The 17,586-nt window shown below is 42.1% G+C and overlaps 1 protein-coding gene across 5 annotated transcripts in view; it reads left to right on the top strand.

Annotated features, from left to right (window-relative positions):
- The first annotated feature begins 112 nt into the window (after positions 1-112).
- The window catches only part of DNAH14 (dynein axonemal heavy chain 14), a 283,313-nt gene continuing 265,839 nt past the window's right edge, over positions 113-17,586 (top strand). For 4 of the 5 annotated variants that reach the window (XM_060192437.1, XM_060192440.1, XM_060192436.1 and 1 more), the window contains exons 1-7: positions 113-252; positions 3,103-3,233; positions 6,513-6,665; positions 8,025-8,137; positions 11,002-11,064; positions 13,358-13,499; positions 15,505-15,636. In XM_060192437.1, the coding sequence (XP_060048420.1) occupies positions 126-252; positions 3,103-3,233; positions 6,513-6,665; positions 8,025-8,137; positions 11,002-11,064; positions 13,358-13,499; positions 15,505-15,636 (861 nt within the window). In that variant the 5' untranslated portion in view covers positions 113-125. The remainder of the gene's footprint in view (positions 253-3,102; positions 3,234-6,512; positions 6,666-8,024; positions 8,138-11,001; positions 11,065-13,357; positions 13,500-15,504; positions 15,637-17,586) is intronic. The other variant, XM_060192438.1, reaches the window with a different exon arrangement.

The following is a 17,586-nucleotide window of genomic DNA, read 5'->3' as shown; positions in this document are numbered from 1 at the left end:
TTTGAGTCTCATAGAAGGATTGACCCTTTTTCCTTGTCATGTGGACTTAACCATGCTATCATTTCTCATTCATGCTCGGGATTCAACCAATATCGGCTCTATTTCCAGATTATCTTCCAGAAGTTATGGCTCAACAAGATGAACTTGCTCCAGAACCAATCCTTCACAAAGAGACAACAGAAGAAAAAAAGACTCAAAGCCAAATTTGTCCAAAAGTCAGCAAGATGAAGGCAGTGCGGTTTGATGACATAGGTGTGTGGATCACTGGCCGCCTTGCTGAGAAGGCGCTGTGCTTTTTGAAAAATACTGTAGCCTTGTGTGTTTATGTTGTACACTGATTTTTTTTTTTAAATTCTGGCAGGCAGGGATGTGACTCAGCAGGTAGAGTGCAGGCCTTGTATGCCTGAAGTTGCTGGTTCAATCCCTGGTAACTCGCATACTAGAATGATGCCCTCTCTCTCTCTCTCTCTCTCTCTCTCTCACACACACACACACACACACACACACACACTCTCTCTCTCTCTCTCAAAAAGAAATATATACATTTTTTTAAAAAAAATTTTAATATTTATTTATTCCCTTTTGTTGCCCTTGTTTTTTATTGTTGTAGTTATTGTTGTTATTGATGTCATTGTGTTGGATAGGACAGAGAGAAATGGAGAGAGGAGGGGAAGACAGGGGGAGAAAAAGATAGACACCTGCAGACCTGCTTTACCACTTGTGAAGCGACTCCCGTGCAGGTAGGGAGCCGGGGGCTTGAACTGGGATCCTTACGATGGTCCTTGCACTTTGCGCCATGTGCACTAAACCCACTGCGCCACCGCCCGACTCCCAAATATATACATTTTTAAGAATGTCTTGTCATAGTATTCTCCAGTGTTTTGTCATAGTATTCTCCAGTGTTTTGAAATTGTTGTTGGTAAAAGACAGGGCAGAATATAGGTGAAGTGGTAGCTAGTTAAATTTAGAAACAACCTAGAAAGTCTTGACAATTGCATTATCTAATTTGCCCCTCTTATCTAGCTTTTCTAAACTCAGGAGGATGTGAGCCAGTGAAGATTTAAGGACTCAGAATATCTTAGGATTTTGTGGCCCTGAGGTGGCTAGTGGATAAAGGATTGACCTCTCAGCTATGGGGTCCCAAGTTTGATCCCTGGCATCACATGTGCCAGAGTGATGTTCACACACACACACACACACACACACACACACACACACACACACTCTCTCTCTCTCTCTCTCTCTCTCTCGTCTCTGTCATTAATTAATACACAAACCTTTAAACTATAATTATAATTTTATAATTTTAATTTTTTTTATAATTTTAAAATTTTATATATAATTTTATAATTTTAAAAATTATGAAAATTTCAAATAGAAAAAGAGAAAATAATTTAGAGGCTTGAACAGACACTGACAGTTAGTAGTACCTTTTAGGAAGAAGTTGTAGTGGCCGGAATTCTAAAACGTGTTCTCGTATTCCCCGAGTTTGAATCTGAGCACTGCTGTGGGGCCCAGGGGCTCGATCTTGGCCCCCACAGCATGGCAAAGCAGGTGCCTTTCCAGTGAGCTATCTCACTAGTCCACTATGGCCTTTTTTTTTTTTTTCCTCCAGGGTTATTGCTGGGCTCGGTGCCTGCACCATGAATCTACCGCTCCTGGAGACCATTTTTCCCCCTTTTTGTTGCCCTGGTTGTTGCAGCCTCCTTGCGCTTATTATTGCCATTGTTGACGTTGCTTTGTTGTTGGATAGGACAGAGAGAAATGGAGAGAGGAGGGGAAGACAGAGAGAGAGGGGAGAGAAAGATAGACACCTGCAGACCTGCTTCACCGCCCGTGAAGCAACTCCCCTGCAGGTGGGGAGCCGGGGGCTCGAACCGGGATCCTTACGCCAGTCCCTGCGCTTTGCGCCACGTGCGCTTAACCCACTGCTCCACCGCCCGACTCCCCACTATGGCTTATTTTTATAAAGCTCTTAGAAGTCTAGTCTGCAGTGACCACTTTCCTTGGAATCAGCAGTGTTAAAATTAAAAGCAACATCGCTCGCTTTTCAGTTTCTATAGATTTGTATTAAGCGATCTTTAAACAGTCACGTTAGTGGGGGCAGCAGTGGTTTATACGGCAGCTGTGACGTGTACAGCTTCCTGCTGGCCCAGGACAGGGGTCTGCATGCTAGGTAGACCCTCCACCAAGTAACCTCTTACACCACAGTGCTCTGCATCCCCAGTGAAGCCATATTTGTCCTTCTGGCTAGCGATGCACAGGGGATCTTGGCGAGAACAAGGCAGCACACAGCAAGAGAAGTGGAGGGCAGGGAGTAAAAAGGAGCCGTGTGCCCCAAAGCTGAGACAGGAGGCCTGTCTATCAGCAGGGAGAGAGCCAGCTGCCAGCTTCTGGGCAGGCGTGCACTGCTTAGATACGTTTCAGTTGAAAATTGGGATTTGTGGGGAACAGGGTGAGGGAGTGTGTGGGTAGCCGCCCTGTTGGCAGAGCCAGATTTCTGTCCTATTCAAGTGCCTCCTATTCAGTTGCCAGGTGTGGAAGCCTAATCTTTTGAAATCCAGAATGACCAGAAGCTGACTGCTAGTGTTTGCACTTGGCAGTGTCTAAAGCCGGGGGGTGGGACTCACAGGCCGAGCGCTGAGAGCTGTCAGCCTGCAAAAGCCTCATTACAGTTTCATGCTCCAGCATTCAACTCCCTTGCACCCCCTCCTGCCTGCCCTCTTTAGAGTCCTTGGGCCTCTACGCTGGGTCACAGCAGAGCACCGTTCACCCTTTGTGTCCCTTACTTTGTTTCTTAAGTCTGGTCAATGAGTGAAGGCATCTGTCACTCATCCTTTTCCTTCTGGCTTTATCTCAGCTAATGGGACTCCTTCAAGTTCCATTCAAGATGGGGCATGGAGATTTGACCAGCTCTACCTATTAATTCCCTTTTATTTTTTCTAATACATTCAAGTGAGTTTAATAAATGAATTTGAGTAGTCATGTTTTTGTTTACTAATAAGATATGTTTTCACCATGTTTTTCATAACTTATGTACATTAGCCTTAAGCTCTACCTATATTTACACTCACTGGAATTTTCTTTAATGTTCTAAACCAGAACCAGAGGATGACGATGTGATACAACATATTATCAGACTGAGAAAAAAGTTTGGTTGGAAAACATTAATACCACAACACACCTATGGATATAGAACTTCCAAAATTATAATTCAGAAGACTATGCGAAAGGTATCATTTAGTTGTATTCAATTTTGTACTTAGAAATCAACATTTGAAACTGTTCCACTTTTACTCATTTTGGGTATCATATTAACATCAGTGATTGCGTCAATACCAAATCACAGTGACTTTTCCACAGGTATCACTTTACTTCGCCCTTTAAAAAAACAGAAACCATGGGGGCCGGGCTGGGCACACTCAGTTAAGCACATATATTATGATGTAAAAGGATCCTTGCAAGGATCTGGGTTCAAGCCCCGACTCCCCACCTGCAGCGGGGACATTACCCAAGCAGTGAAGCAGGTCTGCAGATGTCTTGTCTTTCCTTCTCTATCTCCTTCCCCCGCTCAAGTTCTCTCTGTCCTCTTGAATAAAATATAAAAAAAAAGAAAGAAAAGAAACCTGATCAGATGGGAAATTTATTAAGTTTCTAGCACATCAAAATATTTGTGTGTCTTCTAATTAATCATGCTCCAAGAAGGAGTAATAGCTGCCTAACTTCAAATCTCCTCTGTTACTGTGTATCAACTTTTTAAAGTGGTTTAGAAAGGAATCCTAATGGACCTTTATAGCATTCTGCCCTTATCACCCAGCCACTTCCCAGTACCTGCTGTTCTAGGGTGATAGTTCTATCTTTCCTTCCTTTTTCCATTTTCTCGTCCCCATATAGCTTCTCTAATGTTTAATTTCATATAATTTTTTCTTGTTTTAATTTTTGCTGAACAAATGGTTTATTTATCTAAAGGTATTTTTTTTTTTTGGTTCATTTATTTATTTTAATGAGAGACAGAGGATAGACAAGATAGATAGACCAACCAGAGCCCTGCTCAGCTCTGGTTTATGGTGATGCTGGGGATTAAACCTGGTGTCTCAGAGCCAGAGGCATGAAAGTCTTTATAACCATTATGCTGTCTCCTCAGTCCCTGGACAAATGTTTTATAAGACAGTGTCTCAGGGGTTATGCCAGTCCATCTTCCCAGACTATCAGGGAGCACACCTTACGCATCCCCACAGTGCTGCCTCCCTCCACCACAGGGCACACTTCGTCTTCTTAGAGAATTTTTATCCTGTCCACGGTCAGATGACCAGAGTAGGGAACTCATAATAGGAAGTCAGGCCTACCTCCCGAGGCCTCATTTATTACTGCCGAGCTAACATTGAAAGAGCAATCCCCAGACAAGTGACATCAGCATCACCTTGGAACTTTCTGGAACTACATGGTCTCATTTCCACCCCCTCAACCATCTCGGTCAGAAACTCTGTGATGGAAATGAAAAGCTGCACCATGCAGGCCATCATCTAGAGCCTCTTTCTTTAATTATTATCATTATTACTTGCTTTTTAAGGCTTTGAGGTACGTATTATATCAGAAGTTAAGAGTAACAAAGTGAAAGTACTGAGAAACTTGAGAAAAAACAGTAACAGCTTTAATAACGAGACAGTGATTTTCTTTTAAAAAATGAAATTACATCCAAAATTCTAAATTACAATAATTATATACTGCCTAATTACTCAGTTCAGTAGCTTCTGAAGAGAATTCCAGATGCTTCTTATATTTAAATTTCATTATCTAGAAATGACTCAATTAAATTTCTTTTTTTTATTTTAAAAAATATTTATTTATTCCCTTTTGTTGCTCTTGTTGTATTTATTGTTGTTGATGCTGTTGTTCTTGGATAGGACAGAGAGAAATGGAGAGAGGAGGGGAAGACAGAGAGGGGGAGAGAAAGACAGAGACCTGCAGACCTACTTCATCGCCTATGAAGCGACTCCCCTGCAGGTGGGGAGCTGGGGGCTGGAACTGGGATCCTTACACCGGTCCTTGCGCTTTGCGCCACGTGTGCTTAACCCACTGTGCTACTGCCTGACTCCCATAAATTTCTTTATGGAATACTTTAGATGTGTTTCCATGAAAAAAAAGCATAAAGTTCCAAACCTAAAAGCAATAAGCTTACTTTAAATTTTGTCTCAATGTGGGGTGGTTGGCTTCTCAGTGACGCCAAGGAAATGAAGAAGGTATCGGCGTGCTGCAGTAGCCTCGAACGTGGATATAGAATCAGACTTGTATTCAGATTTTCATTTTGTCCCTTCCTGACTTGTCTCAAATCATCTCACTTCTAAAAATAATAATTCTATACTATGTTAATGTGATTAAAAGAGCAAACGTAAATTTCTGTAAGAAACTGAGAAGTGTAAGACTCAAGGCCTAATGGCCATAAAGATAAGCTGTGAGAAGCGCTTCCTACTGTAAGGACTCCTTAACCACTTGATTATGATACTCAGCAACCCTCATTATCAAGAGAAACGAGGAGTTTGAACTACCAGAGTCTTCTGATGCTGCCAGATAAATGTACTGGTAGCATAGCTGCATGTAGGAGGTGGATTATCAAGCTCCTGGGCACTATCCCTTTGTAAGATGCAGACCTGTGTTCATGAACAGTTTTACCACGTCATGTATGTGGCTGACATTAACATACTAAAAGTTCATAAGATTGATCTTGTTGAACTTTGATCAGATGTTGATTTTTAATTTTCCTCAATGATACTATTTTTTCTTTTTAAAATTTCTACATATTTAAATATATATTAATTTACATATAAAATAAAAATGTCAACAAGACCATAGATAAGAGGGGTACAATTCCACACAGTTCCCACCACCAGAGTTCCACATCCCATCCCCTCCATTGGAAGCTTTCCTATTCTTTATCCCTCTGGGAGTATGGACCAGAATTCTTTTTGGGGTACAGACATTTTTGGACTTCTGAAATTGCTTCTTCCCTGGACATGGGTATTGGCAGGTTGATCCATACTCCCAGCCTGTTCGATGATACTATTTTTTAATCTATAGTAATAGTATTTTATTTACTGAGTAATATGTTCAGCCACTTTATTACCTCCTTTGGTGTTTTTTTTTTTTTTAACTTAAGTTATCACTTTATGGAGGGAATGTTGATTTACAGGATTGTTGTTATCATGAGGGTATAGTTCCACACACCCCCCAATTTGTCTTGTTTTATCTCTTCATTTAATTATTATTGGATAGAGACAGTCAGAAGTTGAGGGGGAGGGAGAAATAGAGAGGGAGAGAGACAGAGAGACATCTGCAGTCCTGCTTCACCATTTGTGAAGCTTTCCTCCTGCAGGTGGGGACCACGGGCTCGAATCTGGGTCCTTGTGCATTGTAACATGTTGGCTCATCCAGGTGTGCCACCACCTGCCACCAACTCTTCCCCCAGATTTGTCCAAGTACATGTAAAAAGTTTTTTTTTTTTTTTTTAATCTCAGGAATCTTTGAAAGATGACGGAGAATTTGTGTACTGCCTTCCTCGGAAAAGTTCTAAAATCCTTCCTAATCCTTATGATCTGCAGGTAGTCTCTGCTCACAAAGCTAGACACTGCAGTGAATTTTGGGTTATCACTGCTTCTTTCATCTCAAAGGTGATGTACAAGAATGTTTATGACTGTTAGCATCATAATGAAAAATATTACCCATTTAAGAATTTAATTTGCATAAATTCATCTTTCTGTGTTTCAGACAAATCCACTAATTTGAGGAACAGTTTATGCTTACGAACCTCGTTGGGGGCTGGAAAATAGCTCACTTGGAGACTGTGCTCCTTCATTATGTGTGTGGTCCAGGTTCCAGCCTGGCCTTGGTGCTATAATTCCTTTCACTCGCTTTGCCTTTCTGTCTTCTCTAGTTCTTTCTAAAAAACTAAACCAAACAACCAAACAAATAGAAAACAAACCTCCTTGGGAAAAAGTTAGCTATGATAACCTTTTTGGGGTAGATAGTTGAAAGTTCAATTTTAATTATTATTTTTTTCAAACCGTGTCTTCATTTTTGTGTAATTTTTTGAAGAACTAAAAAACGATTTGATTTTGAATAATACAGTAGTGTTGTTTTAGATGTATTACAGTTATTTGTTTAATGCCTGTCTATTTTCTTCTGCGGTCTTAGCCTCCCAGCTAAACTCCTCGCTAAGCATGTCTGGGCAAGAAAACTATATTTGAGTAAAGTAGATATGTATGTACAGATATGGAAATCCCCTCAATAAGCACTGTCAACTGAAATATGAAAGGAAGAAAAGAAAAACACACACATAAGTACAAGTGTGCCTAGATAAGCATACCTTTATTTTTGGAAGAAATTTAAAGAAGTATTACCAGCTTGGATGGGGAGACGGACACCCGGAAAGAGAGATTGTCCTGGTTAAGGGCACACAGTTTTGAATGTCAGAGTGGTTATCTGTGTCATGGTGCTGTTAGTCACTTTGGGCCTATTATATATCCCTGTAGCTAAAATGCAGCTAATAAATACTACTCTTCTAGAAAACAAAAATTATGGGGAAAAATAGCTCAGTGTGGAAAGTATCGCAGGGTGAGGAAGTTTGCTTTATTCTGTCGGCACATAGCAAGTAACTTTAGAAAATGGTAAGTAGTTGGAAGGCAGGTAGCTCAGTGGGTAAAGCATATTTCTCAAATGCTTTGGGATGAACCCCCAGCAGTCTGTATGACTGAGCAGTATTTTACTGTGTCCGTCTGTCTGCCTCTCTCTCTCTCTTTCTCTCTCTCTCTCTCTCTCACACACACACACACAAAGGATTAGAATGGACAGTATATAAAAATGTTGAAAGAGAAACTGAATCTGTGTGTGGGTAAAGTAGTGAGGTCCACTGTAGAAAAGGCCTAATTATCAAGGCAAGTCAGTCTGGGCCAATATAGACTTCCTTCATTTCATGAAAACAACACAGTGTATTAAGGAAAGAAATTTATTGTTGTGTGTTTTATTTTCAGATCACTAAAACAGGCGACACAGAAGAAGGAGAGCTCATGCCGACTCCAGAGTGGTTACTAGAAAGACAGTGTTACAGCTTTTTACAGAATATCAAGATATTCTCCAATTTCCGGTGAGATGGATACTTGTAGTAGGAGCCTGTTGAAATAATAAACGTCCGGGTAGCGTTTGGGTTCTATCAGGGTGAGGGCACTTATGGAAAATTGTGGTGAGGAAAGGGCATTTGATAAACGATTTTTTAAAAGTAAATGAAGTTTGTCCATTTAAATGTTAAAATTCTTATCTTTCTGTATATTGTAAACAGTTGGCCACAGTTAAGAGAATTTCCATCAGTAGTAGAATTAATTCACCTTTTGTTCTGAATGCATTTACCCACTCAATATCTGTTGAGTGATGGCAAAGAGTACAGATGCTCAGAACATTAGAGTCAGCAAACCAATTGTATTGCTGCAGCCACAGTCAGTGAGAGAGCATTAAAAGTGCATAAACATAAGCAATGTCACGTGGAAGTTAAACACTGTGAAGGAAGAACAGGGAGCTAAGGGACGCTTGTTGGTTCAAGGTCATCGTTTAAAACTTCTTGGGTTACGTCACATCACCTCACACTCCATTCTGTTGTATAATAAATTTCCTTTGAGGTTGAAGGTTGTGATTTGTTAACTCTATTGGTCTGATCATCTTGCTAGTTAAAGTTTCTCTGTTCTGTCACTGTATCTTTTTTTTTTTAATCTAGCTGGATTAGTGACTGAGAGTTATATAGCTTTTATTTTCCTAGAACATGGCACTATATTTAGTTAGATTTTCATCTTTCCTGGTTTGACTTTCTTTTTGAGTTCTCTGTCCATTTCTGTAGGGACTGAAGTTTTGTATCCATAGTTGCGGTGTCTGCAGGGCTTGAGAGGGGACAGAGGGGCCTCAACTGCTGCTGAGAACATGGACGGGCTCATACTTGTGACTCTGTCAGTATGCCACCTCTCTGGGCACCCGGTTCTGAGGCTGGGCTGTCGGTCGTCTGCTGTGCACATACTGAGGGTAGTACCCATCCTGGGAGCTGGGAGAAGGAAAGTCTTGTCTCCAGTGCTGTCTCTTCCTCTCGCCAGAGTCTGGCCTGGGTGAGGTACACAGCTTGGGATTCACTGAGGCCTCTGGGTATACCTCCACTCCACGCGTGCTCGCATACCCCAGGCCCCTAGCTGGAGTGCTCACAGCACTACCTTACAGCACCACCTTCACTGGTCTCTCTTCATCTGCTTTCCGTCTGCTCAGCCCGAATCTCCTCCTTGCCCCTTTTACTGCTCTCTGTGTCAGTGTCTGAGGTGCAGGGGGTGCCGCAGTCTCAGTTCAGGCCACAGGACACCTTTCTGGCTAATTCGTTGTTGTTCTCGGGAACAGAGCAGGAATCTCCTCTATCGCCATCCTGCTTCCAGAAGTTCTTCATTCTCTATGTTGGTGTGAACACACAAGTACAAGTTAAAATTGAGTCAGGCTGAAACTTGGAGATTTACTTGAGTTTTAAATCTCAGTTTTTTGCAAATATATTTTGTCAAGAGTTGCAGTACTTATTATAATGAATAGTATTCATTTGAAGTTTTTGTTTAATTAGATGAGGGAAGGAGGGAGAGAGAGAGAGACAGACAGACAGAGAGAGAATGAAAGAACCAGAGCCCTGTTCAGTTCTGTCCTAAGGTGGCGCAGGGATTGAATCAGTGGCTTCTAGGCCCCAGGCATGCAGGTTGGTGTTTTACTGTCTGACCCACATTCTTGAGCCACAAAGAACATTACAAGAATACAAAGTGTTTATGGCTTCGACTGTCAGGGTCAGGTGTACAGACAGGGGCTACTTACACACCAGCATTGGCTTTTACCTCACGACACTTTCTGGAGTATTTGTGTCTCTAGGCCAGTGCTTGTCCCCATAGTCCCACTGTTGCTGTCCCCTTTGACTCCTCTGGGTTCTCAGGGCTCTCCTAGAGTTAAAGCGGCATCATCACATTCTGAGCCCGGATTAAGTTGAGAATGGAATTCACTTGGAATGCCTCTTTGGAGCCTCACCTGAGGTCAGATGACTAGATTTGTCTGGCCACCGGTGGCCATGCCTTTTGAATGAGGCTGTGGGATTATCTCTGCATTGCTGGAGGGCTCGAGGCCTCCTTTCATCTCTGATTCAGAATTAGCGGGTGACATCACCGAGACTCCTGGTGAGTTCACCTTTCAGGCAGCCTGCCTATTCCTGCCGTTATTCCTCCCTCATGGGCTCTTATCTCACCACAGGAGGACTCTCACTTGGGTGAAGTATCGCAGTTCTGTGTTTCTTTAGATGTGATTATAGTCATCAATATGGGAGAACTGAGTGGGGGAAATCTTGCTAGGTAGGGTGCTAGACTGGCCCGGAAGTGCATTTAGAGAAGGCGAGGAAGATTCCCACAAACAGCTGGCACCTCATGTGAGAGGTCCAGTATGATGAGTAGTTACCATCACCCCCCTCACTCCCTTCTAATGTAGGCTGTTTGGAGTTTTTAAAATTACAAATGAATCTTTAAAGAGTATATAGACATTAAATAACGTCAAAATTACATGTACATTTAATTTTTGATTTACCTCTCTATGGCGATACCTTACCAATATACCTTCTTATAATCAATAGAAGTTGAGTCATGACTGTCCTTGAAATAAGTTTTTTGAAATAGTAAAGTAATAAATGTACTTTGAAAAATAATAAATTTTAATGGTTTTTATATTTATTGGAATGCACATTTAACTAATGTGCTTATGAGAATTATGATTTCTACTTTTGTCCAGTATTCTTGATAGTTTAGGAGAGAAATGAAATGATTTAGTGTTCACTATAGGTAACTCAGGATAAAATAAACATGTTCCAGAGAGTTCTCTAATATTATTGAATTTTTACTAAGTTTATTTCACATAGTACATAACTTATGAATATAGGATATAAGAAGTATTTTTGTTTTCTTTCAGAATGAACAAGTCATTTGTAACCTGGAAATTGAATGTTAAAAGGATTAAGATAGAGAAGAGCCGGTAAGTCTTGAGAGGCAATGTACTTAGAAACATTTTAGGAGATTTCCCTACTGTATTTGCAGTCTAAGGGTAGATCTAAATTGGATTTTACTCAGCGGTTGGAAAGTAACCTTTATGATTAAATTTAATCAGTCTTATTTGGAGGAAAAAACCCTGCTAATACTATAGATTATGCATGATATATGTAATAAATACTTTATTTCCCAATGCACCAGCCTGCTTTTTTAATTTATTTTTTATTGATTTAATAATAATCAGCAAGACTGTAGGATAAGAGGGGTACAATTCCACACAGTCCCTGCCACCAGAGCTCCGTATCCCATCCCCTCCATTGGAAGCTTCCCTATTCTTTATCCCTCTGGGAGCATGGCTAAAACAGGCTGGTGCATAGCGGACCCTCTTGTGGGCCTCTGCAGGACCTTGCCCTCAATGTGAGTCAACGTTGGTGGGGACTGGCCCTCCTCTAAAGGGAGGTTGGGCTGGCATACTCTGCTACTCATGGAAGAGGGGTCCTACAATGAGTGCACACCTCAGGGTCTGTCACTACAGAATTTCTTAAAGTAGTTCTTTGTTTTGACTTTTCTAAAAATGCTTTATTTGTTTATTGGACAGAGACAGAAGTAGAAAGGGATGGGGAGGATATTGAGGGAGAGAGACATGCCTGCAGCACTACTTTGCCGCTTGTGAAGCTTTCTCCCTGCAGGTGGGGACCTGGAGGTTCGAGCCTGGGTCCTTGCGCACTGTAACGTGCGTGCTCAACCAGGTGCACCACTGCCCGGCCCCCAACTACAGCTTTTTAAAGGGAGAACACTAGAGACTCGCCTTGACCTTTCCTCTCATTCCTTGAGACTTGGCTGGAACCGAGCAGCAGCTATTTACATTTGTCCTGTCTTGCTAGGCTGCCCCTTACCAGGGCTTTTGATTCTAGCATTGGGTCTGTTCCTGCTGCATTTCTAGATCACTAGTTTTTCTGATTGTAAATCTGGGCTCTAAGAGCAAAAAGAGAAAGTGCAGGGAGCTTATTACCATGAAGCTTCAAATGCTGTTTTAATCCTTTTCATTTCCTCTCAGTGTCTTCTTATCTTTGATTTACCTATAACTCCCAGAGTTTTTTTGTTGTATTTAGAAGGATTAGAGGATAGAGAAAAGTGCATGTGTTCTGTTTTTCCAGAGGCCAGGAGATGAGTTTTAATAGATTTCTGTGGTTAGCTTTTCTTTTACTTACTTTTTTTTAATTGCCACCAGGGGCTCAGTGCCAGCACTTTGAATCTATTGCTCCCAGAGGTCATTTAAAAAAAATTTATTGATTCCCTTTTGTTGCCCTTGTTGTTTATTGTTGTAGTTATTATTGTTGTAGTTGTTGCTGGATAGGACAGAGAGAAATGGAGAGAGGAGGGGAAGACAGAGAGGGGGAGAGAAAGATAGACGCCTGCAGACCTGCTTCACCGCCTGGGAAGTGACTCCCCTGCAGGTGGGGAGCTGGGGTCTCGAACCGGGATCCTTGAGCCGGTCCTTGCATTTTGCGACACCTGCACTTAACCTGCTACACTACCTACCGCCCAACTCCCCCAGAGGTCACTTTTACCATTAAAATTTTTTTCTTTCAATTTTATTTGATAGGACAGAGAGAAACTGGGAGGGGACAAAGAGATAGAAAGGAAGAGACCGTCCTTCACTGCTGTGAGATGTGCCCCCTGCATGTGGGGAGTGGGGGCTTGAACCCTGGTCCTTGTGCGTGGTAATGTGTGAGCTCAGCCAGGTGCGTCACCTCCTGGCTGCCACGATGTCTTTTGTAACACTGCACTGTTAACAGCTTGTATGTGAGCAACGTTTTCGAGAATGTATTTCACTTTCTTTTGCAGCAGGGTGGAGATTCCCTCATGATGCCTGCACCTGAAACCACCTCCCTGGCCACTGCTGGTTCAAAATCATCATAACTCACTCGGCAGTTTACAGAACATGAACATGATGCCCTTGTTTCCTCCTGCTGTTTTGTTGTTACCCAACCAATACGTAGAAAACTTGCCGTCAGACAGTTTCAGCCCCACAAGAGCCAGATTCTTACTGATCCTTGTAACTGTCATTTAGGATGTGGTAGCTGGCCTGCTGGGTTGTTGGAAATGCCAGGGTGCATATTTGCATTGGAAAACGTAGACGGATCCATCATGACTTTTCCGCCAGCCCAATACATGCTAACAACATGCAAATAGAAGAAAGTGAGCTGGTTACCTCTGGGTAAATTTCATCTATTGTGAATGAGAGATAAGTTGGTGAAAATCTTTTAATTTTTCAGGTTATTTCTGTACCACCGTCTCTTTTGGGCTAATGAGTTATTTCAAGAATGTCTGGTTTATATAAAGGGACTTTGTGAAGACGCAATTAACCTTGACGTTGTTGAACAGGAAGATAATCCTCTTGCCGCCTGCTTTGTACTGGTGGGTACACTTTGCCTTCCATAACTGACAGTGATCCAGGGCGGGGGGCAGACGGAGGACTGTCTGTTTGTTTGTGGTTGCTGCTGGAGCTTTCCCACTTCTTCAGATAGAGACAGGCCAGGCGGTGACGTACTCGGTAGAGTGCACGTGTTACCATGTGTGTGTAAGGACTTGGGTTCAAGTCCCCAGTCCCACCTGCAGGAGGAAAACCTCGTGAGTGGTGAGGCAGTGCTGCAGGTGTCTCTCTCTTCCATCCTCTTTATCACTCCTTTTCCTCTCAGTTTTTCTGTCTCTATCCAGTAAAAAAAAAAGATAAAATAGATTATTGAAAAATCATATAAAAAAAAAAAAGAGAGGGGGGTCGGGCGGTGGCGCAGTGGGTTAAGCGCATGTGGCACAAAGCGCAGGGACCGGCATAAGGATCCCGGTTCGAGCCCCCGGCTCCCCACCTGCAGGGGAGTCGCTTCACAGGCGGTGAAGCAGGTCTGCAGGTGTCTATCTTTCTCTCCCCCTCTCTGTCTTCCCCTACTCTCTCCATTTCTCTCTGTCCTATCCAACAACGAATTGCGTCAACAAGGGCAATAAGAATAACCACAACGAAGCTACAACAAGGGCAACAAAAGGGGGGAAAAATGGCCTCCAGGAGCGGTGGATTCATGGTGCAGGCACCAAGCCCAGCAATAACCCTGGAGGAGGGAAAAAAAAAAAGAGAGAGAGAGACATACAGAGAGGGGGTTAAAGACACCAAAACTTCCCCCTGGAGGTGGAGCCATGCCCACACCTGGGTCAGGTTCCCATTCTTCAGGGGCGCTATTGATATTTTGCCAGCCAAGCAAATGAAGTTTTGAATAAGAGAAATACAGATTTCTAGATAAGCGTGTGAGTCATCCCTGCGGAGAGCTGTTGTCCTGCAGCAGCTGAAAGAAGCTGGAGTCTTCTGTTTCCAGTGTCAACAGCTGACAACATTCCTCATAGTTTCCTCCTTACATCTAACTTAAGTCTGTTATTATGGAACAAAGCTGCTAATATTTCAAAACTCAAAAATGTGCAATATTATTTGTAGTAGCAAACTACAGCTAGTTTAATAGCTACCAGCTATTCCTTCCTTCCTTTAGCCTAGCCTAGCCTGTTGAGAAATTGTCATAAAGTCGCAACTCAGAGGCTTTGTTAAATTTATGCATACCCCATTCTGAAGGATGGCTTTCTTTCCTCTCTTTCTTTCTTTCTTTCTTTCTTTCTTTCTTTCTTTCTTTCTTTCTTTCTTTCTCTCTCTCTTTCTTTCTCTCTTTCTCTTTCTTCTTCTTCTCCTCCTCCTCCTCCTCTTCCTTCTCCTTCTTCTTCTTTGTCTTCTTCTTCTTCCTCTTGTTTCTTTTTGCTTCCAGGGTTATCTCTGGGACTCAGTGCCTACACTACGAATCCACTGCTCCTGGAGGCCATCTTTTTTTTTCTTTTTCCATTGTTGTTTGACAAGACAGAGAGAAATTGAGGAAGGGGAGATAGAGAGGAGGAGAGAAAGAGAGACACCTGCAGACCTGCTTCACCACCTGTGAAGCTGCACTACCGCCCACCCCCCAGGATGGCTTTCTTAATGCAGGATGTACTTTATATAGAATCATTCTTTCGAAGAATGATTTAAATTTAAAGTGTTAGCACTGAACAGTACTTCCACAAACTTCACTTCATTTACCCACTGTGTAAGAGAGGTACTAAAAAATAAAATGAATAGTAACCTAGAACTAGAAAGAGAAATGGATTTCCCATATAGATTCTTTCCTTTCTAGTTCTAGATATTTCAACCCTCTTAATTCATGCTTTCATCCAAGCAAAACTTATTGCCACAATTTACAACTTGGTCCATGGTGTTTACTTCTAGACAACCCCATCCTAACTAAGTACCGATGTGATTCACTACTTCACCAGGGAAGAAATGACCAAAGCAATATATATATATAACAAAATGAATTTCAACTTTCTAATGCTATTTTTTTTGTTGTTACTTCATTAGCTGAACAATTCTCGAACATATTCTCTGGATGAATTTTGTGATGCACAGCTACAGCAAGCTCATCAGACATTGAAACGACTTGAGAATATCAGGGATAATGCAATTTTAAAAATAAAAGATACAATTTTAAAGGTAATTCTTTGTTACATATTCTCTCTCTCTGTCAGACTGACTAAAACAGTTGCTCCAAATTTCATTCCTAGAAAGATCAGTTAAAAGGACAGAGGTTTTGTTAGTGAATCAAGTAATAGTACACATTAACTAGGTACACTTTCTAGGCTCAGTATAGAACTTACACACACACTGTCTCTCTTTCTCTCTCCACACCCCCCCTCACACACACACTCCGTACCCCACACATACTTGAATGGTGCTTAAATCTAACTTGAACTGACATATAAAGGGGTGTCTGACTTCACATGTCAGACATTTTTTTCAGGAAAGCATAACTGGGTGATTCAAAGCTTCCTTAAGGATAACTGGGTGATTCAAAGCTTCCTTAAGGATTTTATAAAAAGGAGTCAAGAATACACCCTGCCTGGCCTGCTATGATTCGTTTCACAGGATTATTTTATACTGCTCTCTTATATAAGGAATTCAACACTGCTTGAAAACACAGTTCACAAGAATCATTTGATAAGGGCTGGTGCAGTACCATTTATTCCAGGACTTACGTCTCTTGTTTGGGTCGAATCCAGCTGAATATTGAAGTTCTCTGGAGGAAGATCTAGACTAGCTCTCTTAAACGATTTTCAGATATTTCTTGTAGTTGAAGTTATGATAGAGATTTTTCAGATATTTTCAGATATTTCTTGTAGTTGAAGTTATGATAGAGACTGGGTAGAAGTGACTTCCAGGATTTCGTTCTTGACAAGAAACGAGAGTGCAGCTACCTTACGTTGATCAAATAAAGGCCCTCATTTATTATAGATTATATTCCATATAGCTCCCCTCTCCAAGCCTAATCATATGTAGACAGAATTGGAACAATTTGGCCAAAGATGACATCAGGCAAAAGAGTTCTGGCAAGATAAAGCCTAGAGATGGGGGTAGACAATTCCTCATAGGCATGATATGAAGAGCATATTGAAAAGTTCACTGAAAACGTGCAGGAGGAGCCCCAGACACGCACGTAGACGCGAGGTTCTGGAGTTGACGCTGGCCTCACATGTGCTAGAGTGTTGCTCAGGTACTCTGCCATCTTATTAAATAGCAAATGCGTATCCTCGTAGAGCAACAGTATCTCTCTCCTCCTTCTGGGAGGAGACCCCTTGGAGTAGGTGGTGATGGCGACTTCTGTCTCCCCTTTATGTTGGCTGTAGTTCGGTGATCTGAACTAAGGACCCTTACTCTTAATGCTGTCCCATTCTTAGTCTCTCCTCTTGGTTTCGTCTGTTGTCTTTGCCTCCTTCATTCACTGATTCCCTTCTGACTCACTTTTCAGCATCTGGTATGTTGCCACCGATTCCTTCAGTTGTATTCTTAGCTTGGTTATGGTGTCCTGTAGATCGCCCACAATGGCCATTAGATGTTTACTTTCAGTGTGGATTTGCCTCATACTTTCTCTCATAGTTTCATTCATTGCTTCTTTGTTCCTGTTGGATATTTCCTCTACTACTTTTTCTCATTTGAGTGAACATCACAAGAACTAGTGTTTTGACATCCACAAGAACTAGTGTTTTGACATCCTCTTCGAGAGGCTTACATCGCTCTGGTGTTTTGAGGCTCTTGCCTCAAAAGTAGTGGTGATGGTGACTTCTGTCTCCCCATTGTGCCGGTTGTAGTTCAGTGATGTGCGCTAGGGACCCTTACTTGACTAGGACTGAGTGGAGACAGATATTCTTTGGGGTGAGATCTCCTCTGTTACAGATAGGTTGAGTTGGATGATTGGAATCTGTAGCCCTGGCTGTGTGTTGGGAGCAGCTATGTGGGGTCTGAAAGTCTCCCATTGGTGTGAGTGGTGGGGCTGTGCTGGTTGGATCTGGAGAGTGGCAGCTTCTATTGGGACAAGAAGAAGAAGATGAAAAGGAGTCAGGTCAATGCTTGAGCAACATCTCCAGTGCTCAAAGAGCCCTGGGGAAA

This window comes from Erinaceus europaeus, chromosome 6 (genome assembly GCF_950295315.1).
Source record: "Erinaceus europaeus chromosome 6, mEriEur2.1, whole genome shotgun sequence".
Classification (NCBI taxonomy): Eukaryota; Metazoa; Chordata; class Mammalia; order Eulipotyphla; family Erinaceidae; genus Erinaceus; species Erinaceus europaeus.
This window is presented reverse-complemented; position numbering and strand designations above follow the sequence as displayed.